Source organism: Cynara cardunculus, assembly GCF_001531365.2.
Source record: "Cynara cardunculus var. scolymus isolate 2C chromosome LG 10, CcrdV1, whole genome shotgun sequence".
In the NCBI taxonomy this organism is placed as follows: Eukaryota; Viridiplantae; Streptophyta; class Magnoliopsida; order Asterales; family Asteraceae; genus Cynara; species Cynara cardunculus.
Window position 1 is genome coordinate 7,095,566 of NC_037537.1, and position 8,054 is coordinate 7,103,619.

At 36.5% G+C, this 8,054-nt stretch overlaps 1 protein-coding gene across 1 annotated transcript; it reads right to left on the reverse strand.

Moving 5' to 3' along the window:
- Positions 1-3,865: 3,865 nt before the first annotated feature.
- On the reverse strand, positions 3,866-7,423 carry LOC112519044 (transcription factor bHLH144-like). Its single transcript, XM_025126970.1, has 4 exons — positions 7,249-7,423; positions 6,308-6,452; positions 5,807-5,988; positions 3,866-5,004 (listed from the first exon to the last, which is right to left on the reverse strand). The coding sequence occupies exon 4, from the start codon at positions 4,683-4,685 to the stop codon at positions 4,041-4,043; it is 645 nt and encodes a 214-aa protein (XP_024982738.1). The 5' UTR covers positions 4,686-5,004; positions 5,807-5,988; positions 6,308-6,452; positions 7,249-7,423; the 3' UTR covers positions 3,866-4,040.
- Between the last annotated feature and the right edge of the window lie 631 nt (positions 7,424-8,054).

Below are 8,054 nucleotides of genomic sequence, written 5' to 3' on the forward strand. Positions count from 1 at the left end.
CCGCCTCCGCCTGCAGTGCCGCCTCCGCCTCCGTGGCTCCGTGCCTCCGTGGCTCCGTGCCTCCGTCTACGCCTGCCGTAGTGCCCGTCTACGCTAACGCTGGTCGCCCTCCTCGTCCTCACACAGGCTGCAGTCGGCAGTGGGTAGTCGCTCTCGCTCGCCTCTTGGGATTGGATTTGGAAGGGGGAGGCCGGTTGAATTTTTTTAAATCTGTAATGGATTACACTGTTGTATGCTAATTGAGAAAAAAATCTGGCCCCTATAGGCCCCTTAGGCGGTCCGGCTGGCACATGTCATCGTAACCACCATGATAGGTCCACCCATGATCAGCACTAGAGTCGTCTTAGTTTGTAGGTAGAGCTGGTTTGATGAGACCATGTAGGCGTAGCATCCTCATGAACTGAAATTGTGGATGAGACCGCTTGCACATAGCATCCATCTTGATCTTGTGGCTATGGTTGGTTGGATGAGACCAATTGATATCCGAGAGTCTGGGTTCATGGATCTCCTCTAATTTGGGCCAACGATCTTATAACTTAATTGATACTAACTAGTAGATCAATACAAATATGCCAATCATTTATAATTCAATTGCACTAGTAGTGTCATTGATTGGCATTAAACAAAAAGATTTTACTTTACACTTTTTAAAGAAATGATACGGACCGATTTGATCATATCCGTTTATATTTTATACCTTATAAGTATATCTGGTTTAAAACATGGATGCGAATAGATCAGGATGTTACATGTAAAGCTGTCCATCAAGCACCATAAACTATTGTCATCGAACAACATGGACGTTACAATTTTTTTTGGAGACTTTGTTACATCCAAAACTTTTGATTACATCAAATAAATGAGATAATAGAGAATATATGTCAAGAACAAAAATGGACTGAATCTAAAACGATTAACAATTTGAAACTAAACATAAACCATTAATGATTTGAACCTAAAACCAAAGAATTACTTGAACATAAATAATTCCAACTATACTTTTGCAGGTCGATAAAAAGACCTTGAATATATGTAAATTTGGACCTCAAAATATTGGGGTTCTGTTTAAAATATTACATTTAACATGTCTAAGGGACCGCCTGTCGAACAACATCATGCAATTCAGAAATTTTTGTCGTAATTTTTTGTTGTGCAGTTTGCAATTTCATAACTACACCACATATATATATTATATTTATTAAAAAAAGAAACCAGCCCACTCACTATGGATAACACTCTAGTGTTGTGCTATGTTACAGAAAAACCAAATCGAGACCCGAGAGTGTTTTTTGGGAGCTAGGGTATTTGGTTGTGTGAGCGGCTAGAGATGGTCAAACACGGCTCAAGCCTAGCTCGAGAACGGCGAAGGACTGGATGGGACCCGTTACATTTACGGACCGACTTCTCAAGATTTTTTAATGTTTTTCAAGTGTATTTCAATAATTATATAAACGTGTATAACATTTTTGTCTAAAAAAAGAATTTTAAAGAAATAAATTGGTTGGACTTGGTACCTTGACCAGGACCGGACTTTGGACTAAGAAACAATCCTCATTTTTGGGGTCAGCACCGGCCAGCCTGGTTACAAAGCGGTTTCCCTCAAATCGGAATTAGTTTTTTGCTTTCTCTACGAGCGACAGCATTCGGTATTTGAGTTTGAGAGACGACGTGGATAAAAACTTTTTTATTTTGTTATGGATTAGAACTTGTATATAGTTTGTTTTGGACTTTTATTTTAATTAATTAGGTTGTGTATTTGGATTAATTATGGAATTAATTTGTTTATGTTGGAACTTTTTATTATATGGACATGTCATTCTTGAATTATTTTGAACTTGTGAATTTATAATTATTGAAATTAGGGGTGTAAATGATGCGAGTCGAGCTCGAGTATCACTATACTCGACTCGAACTCGAAACCCAATTTCCAACCTCGAACTTGACTCGAAAACTCCCGAATAGTAAAAATCAAAGCTCGACTCGAACTCGATAACAATTTCTCAAGCTCAAACTCGAACTCGAATCAAGCTCAAACAAAGCTCAAATCAAGCTCGAAGCAAGCTCACCCATTGAAAATCATGAAATTTTAGGTTTTTTCTCTTATAAATTTTAAAATTTTAAAGGTGTTCTTTTAGTTTTATAAAACTAACGAATCAACTTCAAACTTCATCATCAAAAAGACAAAGTTAAAAATTTCATTCACATCCCTATCTTTTTATAACATTTTTTCTCATTTCCTTTACCTATCTCTTTCAATGTGGGATAATTTCACTAACTTTTTTTATAGTTTTTCTTTGTCTTTTTTTTTTATTGTAATTTTAATAAAAATTAATCAATTAAGTTTTATAATTAAAAAAAGCTTAATTTTGTTTAAATATCTAAAAATATAATACATTTTTAATATTTGTCTCTTACAAAATTTATCATAAAAACTGATTATATTTTAAAACTATTTATATATAAAATAATCGAGTATCTTCTCACGAGCTTTTCGAGTCGAGTATTGGGTAGCTTGGCTCAACTCGTTAATATATCGAGTCGAGCTTTGACCGAGTCGATCTCGAGTAGCTCGCGAGTTGTCTCGTATCATTTACACCCCTAATTGAAATTGAAGTGCATTACGTATCAACAACATAGAATCTGCGGAGCATTTCCCAGTCCAGTTTTTTTGCGATCTAAGGCCAAAAAAAGGCTGTCGTTCCGATTTAAGACAAAAAAGAAGCCATTCAGAAAGAAGGTGGACCAGAATGATTATGATTGACCTGACCGCTTGTTTTAACAATAAAATGAGGATAAATGTAGTGAAACAGTTTAAGAAGTTGCAATCACATATTCTCACCGGGCATATATACATGAATTTGGGATACTCGAAGCCATAATGTTGAAACACAATCACACCTTCATTGTGATGTCAAACATTTTATGAGGGGGCTTTGAAGCCTACTTTTAAGTAGAGTTTGCAAAGTTACAAGAAGAATCTCCGAGTTTTATTGACACAAATAACAAAACCAGCAAACAGTTCTATACCAATTTGTACCATCTAACAGTTAACACTAGGGATCATTAACAATACGAATGTTTATCAAGTTCCCAACAAGAGTCACCACTCTCACTTATGCTGTTACATTTTGGGCCATTAACATAGGTTGGTGGAAATCGCCCCTTACCTGGTATAATAGTCTTCTCCCTCACCAGATCAAATTTTTGATCATTGATATGCCTCTTACCAATATCATGTAAGATTCTTGATCGTTGTCATCTTAACCCGGTAAAACAAGTAACACCTAGTATACACTTGCCCGTTAAACATTTAGTAAACAGCCTCTGAACCACCATAAAAATAATAAACCTACACCATAAAAAATTCTAATCCCACTTTCATTGACAGTTCATTTTTAAACATACCAATAGGCAATAATGCTTAGATATCCATGATGTGAGGGCAGAAAAAAAAAACATAAACCACCTCTTCCATGTTTTTCATGTTTCCAACTCAAGAAACTCTACCAAATAGCACCCTCATATTCCTTCATGGTTCCAAAACCATCCTAAAAGACTATAGCGTTTGGTATGCAGACCGACCAAACAAGACTGATCTGGACAAAACAAGAGATTATAACAAGTTGATTGTCTGTTATTCGGCACAACTAGAACTAGACAAATTGTCTATCCCATCTTGTTCCACCTACTTTGCTGGACCAAAAAAAGCCTTTTTCCTTCCCCATCCAGTAGTCCTTGTCACTGTCCCATTACCATGTCAAGCCAAACATGAAATAGTGATTTTAACGTACCCTATCTAGTCCCATGTACCAAATGCAACCCTAAAGGCTTTTGTAACAAAACCACAGCCTGAATCAACATCTCATCAATACGCATGAGAAGCAAAAAGGGGGATGACATAAAAAAAGCAACAATTAAGCATCCATCGAACCATTATTTTACCCAAATTAACAACAAGAAACCATTCAAAATAAGCAACACAACACCACCATCATCATAACCAAAAGATGAGAGATTTACCATCAACTCACTTATTTCTATCAATTCTCCACTTTCTGCAGTTCTACTTTGAGAGACTTGAGATACTTCACAGCTTCATCAAGAACACCAACTGTATTCATTCGGTTCCCGCCTGGCACAATCCCTCTCAGCGAATTCACCATCTTCCTCATCTTCTCTCGCTTTCTTTCACTCGACTTCTGGGAACAAGATGATGATAATACCCCCAGTCCACTCTTTCTTAGCGGCCTCGAAGAGCAAGAATCTGCAGTATCACTTGCATCGTTTCCCTGAGTCCGTCCAGTGCTAACCTCTTCCTCTTCCTCCTCTTCATATTCATCTTCTTCAAAACTCAACAATAAATCAATATCCGCTGAATCTTCTTTCATAACAGACTCAATTTCTCTACGGTCATTCATGTCATTTCGCACACCCATCCTATCTTTGATATGATTCAGACCCGGGTAACCAAAACCCTGAGCCACAGCTGGGTGGTACATAATCTGACTATGGTTATCAGTTCGATCAAAGATAATGAAATTTCTCGGGCAAATCTTCGAGGGTTGGAAATCGACATTTTGACCAAAAAGGGATGCAATAGGAGGATTCGAAATGTATCCACTGCCCACTTGATCAGCAAGCGGGAGTTCAGTTTTTTGGCGTAAGTGTTTTTGGTCACTCTGCATTTGTTCTGTTAAGCAAAACACTTACTCTCGATCAACAAATTATTGGTTTCTAGTTCGCGGTTTTTTTTCCTGGGTGTAATTTAGTAGAAGAAAGAATCCTAAAGGCAATGTGAAGAGCAAACGAGGCCCTATGTTATTTCCATTTTCGTGTAAGATTTATACTCCAAATTATCGTAGTAACCAGCAGCCAACAGACAAATATCTTTACCGTCTTCTAATGAAACAAACAACCAACAAAGGTAATAACTGCCTATTTCCCAAAGTTGTAAACTGTAACAGACTACGTAATGGGCTTAAGCAACTGTCGGAAATATTCAGCCTGTAATACAAACAGTATATGAATAACCATTAATCCAAATGTTCATAACCAAAACTTTCAAGAAAATTACAACCGTTATAATGCACACGTCAATCATGTATCAGGAAGCAGCCAGTATCACCTCAACCTAAAGGTGTTTCTTCTTTTTTTCCTGCAACACTGGTATCTAACATCTTTGACCTAACTAATTCACAAGATTCAGGCAAAAAAGCCCTCTACATGAATTGGGCAAATTTTTGGCTTTATGGCCAATGGATATAACCCTCAAGAGTGTGTCTGGTACGTGGGTGAGAGTGAGGTAAAGATTTTAGGGTTTCAATTTGACATGGGTAGTTTAGTAATTTATCAATCTTGTCCCACCTTAATTTTTGTTTTTTTGTTGTGTCATGTCCCATGTACCAAACACAAGGTTCTAAGGATGACTAATGGGAACCGCAAGGGACACAAGGAGACCATTCCCTTTGGGTTCCTGATTAGTTTAGTTTACTTTAGTTACTATTAAAGATCTAACAGTAACATACCTGAACTACAAAGAAACATAATGAAGAAATGATTCCTACTTTGTAAAATAAAGTTCCAATAGGTCAAAGGTGTTATAATCTTTTAATGGTGAGTTTATTTTAAACCTCCGAAAGAAAACGTTGCATCTAGTTTCCAAAAGCGGATTGTTTGACCACAAATAGCAAACATACATAAACGTCATGGAACACAATAAATCCCACTTGAAAAGTAGCTACTTCTGGGAGGACTTAAAAGAATCATGACAGTAACTATAATGAGATAAACAAACATAAAGATTTACCTGGCAAACTTGCATCAAATTGTAGTAGGCAATGATCCCAACACTCATTTTAATCTTCCCAACCTCCTTCAAAACTCGAATTCTCTTTTGTGCAACACCAATGAACATTCTCAATCCTCCACCCAGTATTTAGTAGAAAATAAAAGCGGAATACACGACTAAAAAAGTGAACGAGTTATACCCTGCTTGCACCAAAATGAAGAACCAAAAACCCGCTATTAGCACATTGTATAAACATTCGTCGTTTCTTAAATGTTTCATAATTTTCAGGCCACACAAATAGTTGCTCCACAGATTCAGACAAAAAACAAACAGCTTCAGACAAAAATCAGATTTTATATCGAGTACCCAATATTACAAACATTCGGTGCTTCACAGATTCAGACATTATATAAACATTCGTTGTTTCTTAAATCAATATTATCTTGAGCACCCAATATTATAAACATATTTTCAACAAGAAACAGAGGTCTATAATACCCAAAAAAGATGCAATCTCACCAACGAAATCAAGTTACAGGATGACACGAAAGAACACCACCAATCGCACACACTTTCCAAAGTAATTGATACCCAAAGCCTTCCAAGGCATGTTGATCTAGTTCTTCAAAATAAAACTCATATGATGGTTCCCCAACCCCTTAAGCTGAAACAAACATAACCAAAACTCAAAGTTAGTTTAACTACAATACAAGCTCAAGAACACTTGATTTCATTTCGCAAACACCAAAACAATCAAAATCATCCATAACCAGTGCACTTATGCCAGTCAAATTTGCAGAAAATGGCAGGTGCCCTCAGAATAACATAAATGGTATGAAAGATTGACACCATATGGGGACTAAAAGCCTTCATTTGATATTGATTCAGGATCTGTGTGAAAGGGAACTGTGGGCAGTTGAAAACTTTCAAATGGGTGTCCTATTTACGTTTCTAGCATTGTTTGCAATTTCCATTGATGATTTTCGTGGATACCCCTAAAACATCCAGATTTTGCAGGTTAGGAGATTAACAAGTTTAGCCTCAAATCCTCATTAAAATCAAGAACACCCCAATTGGATTAAAATAACTTTTTTGGAAGACTTCAAAGAGAATGAGATCTAACTACATGAGTACACAAACACTCACTGATTTCAACCAAATTTACAAACAATCTACCGTAATCAACAGATCCGAAATTTAAACCATGTAGCTTTTGTGGAGTAACCAAGAAAACAACAAAAGCCATCTGAAATAGATCATATAATGTAACCAAATTACATATAGAAATCTCTACAACAACAAAATCTGCTAAAGAAATCCAATTAAGTAGAAAAGTTACAAAAATATCAACAACTTGAGCAAAAGGGTTGAGCGATTGTTGGTCAAACTGGGCAAAACTCCCAGAAATCAAAACAAGAAATGGAATTTGAGCTACAAAATCAACGAAGAAAACTACATACCCAGAAGATGAAAATGAAAATGAAGATGAAGATGAAGATTCCCGTAAATGAAAAAGATGAAAGAAAGGTGCGCAAGATCTTGGAAGAGAGACAGGTGAAATGAATGTTGAAGACTTTAAGATCTAGAAATGGAGGGTGAAGTGGGTGTGGTTGTAGTTTAGGGGTTTGTTGGAGAGTGTGGTGAAGGTGGGCCGTTGGATGAAGGACTTTACGCGCATTGCGGTGGGGGGAAGTCGCCGTTGGATTGCGATTTGAGGAGCATGCGTGGGGAGGATGGGTCCCACTCAGGGTTTGACAAAATGCAAATAATCTCTTGGGATATGGTTTTCAACCATTTACCTTGACACGACACTGCTACTGTGCTTCCCTCACCCATTTAGTTTCTATATCCATACAAGACAATACGACGTGGGTGTAAGATTTAATTGTAAAAAAAGAGAATGTTTTTGTCATCAACAGAATACTAGTGGAAATTCTAAGATTGTTAATTATACTATTAGATAGCGATTCCATTCTATATAGAATATTAGCGGTGAAAAGACTAAAAAACTAGATACAAAAAAAATCATGTTTTAGGGGATGTTTGGTCAGAGGTATTAAGCAATAATTAATGAGAATAAAACTAAAAGAAATTATTTGATTTTCTATAATATAATGAACACATTCTTCCACAAGCCCAAAATTTCATTCCTAGTTAAACCGAGGGGAATGAAAATCCATTACCTATCATTTTCATTTTCATCTCCATTATCATTTTCCAGCATGAGTCAAATAGACCCTTATTAGACAAACTACATAATATCATG

Excerpts from the sequence above, each read along its gene's own strand:
- LOC112519044 (XM_025126970.1), bottom strand. The coding sequence starts at position 4,685 with ATGCAGAGTGACCAAAAACACTTACGCCAAAAAACTGAACTCCCGCTT.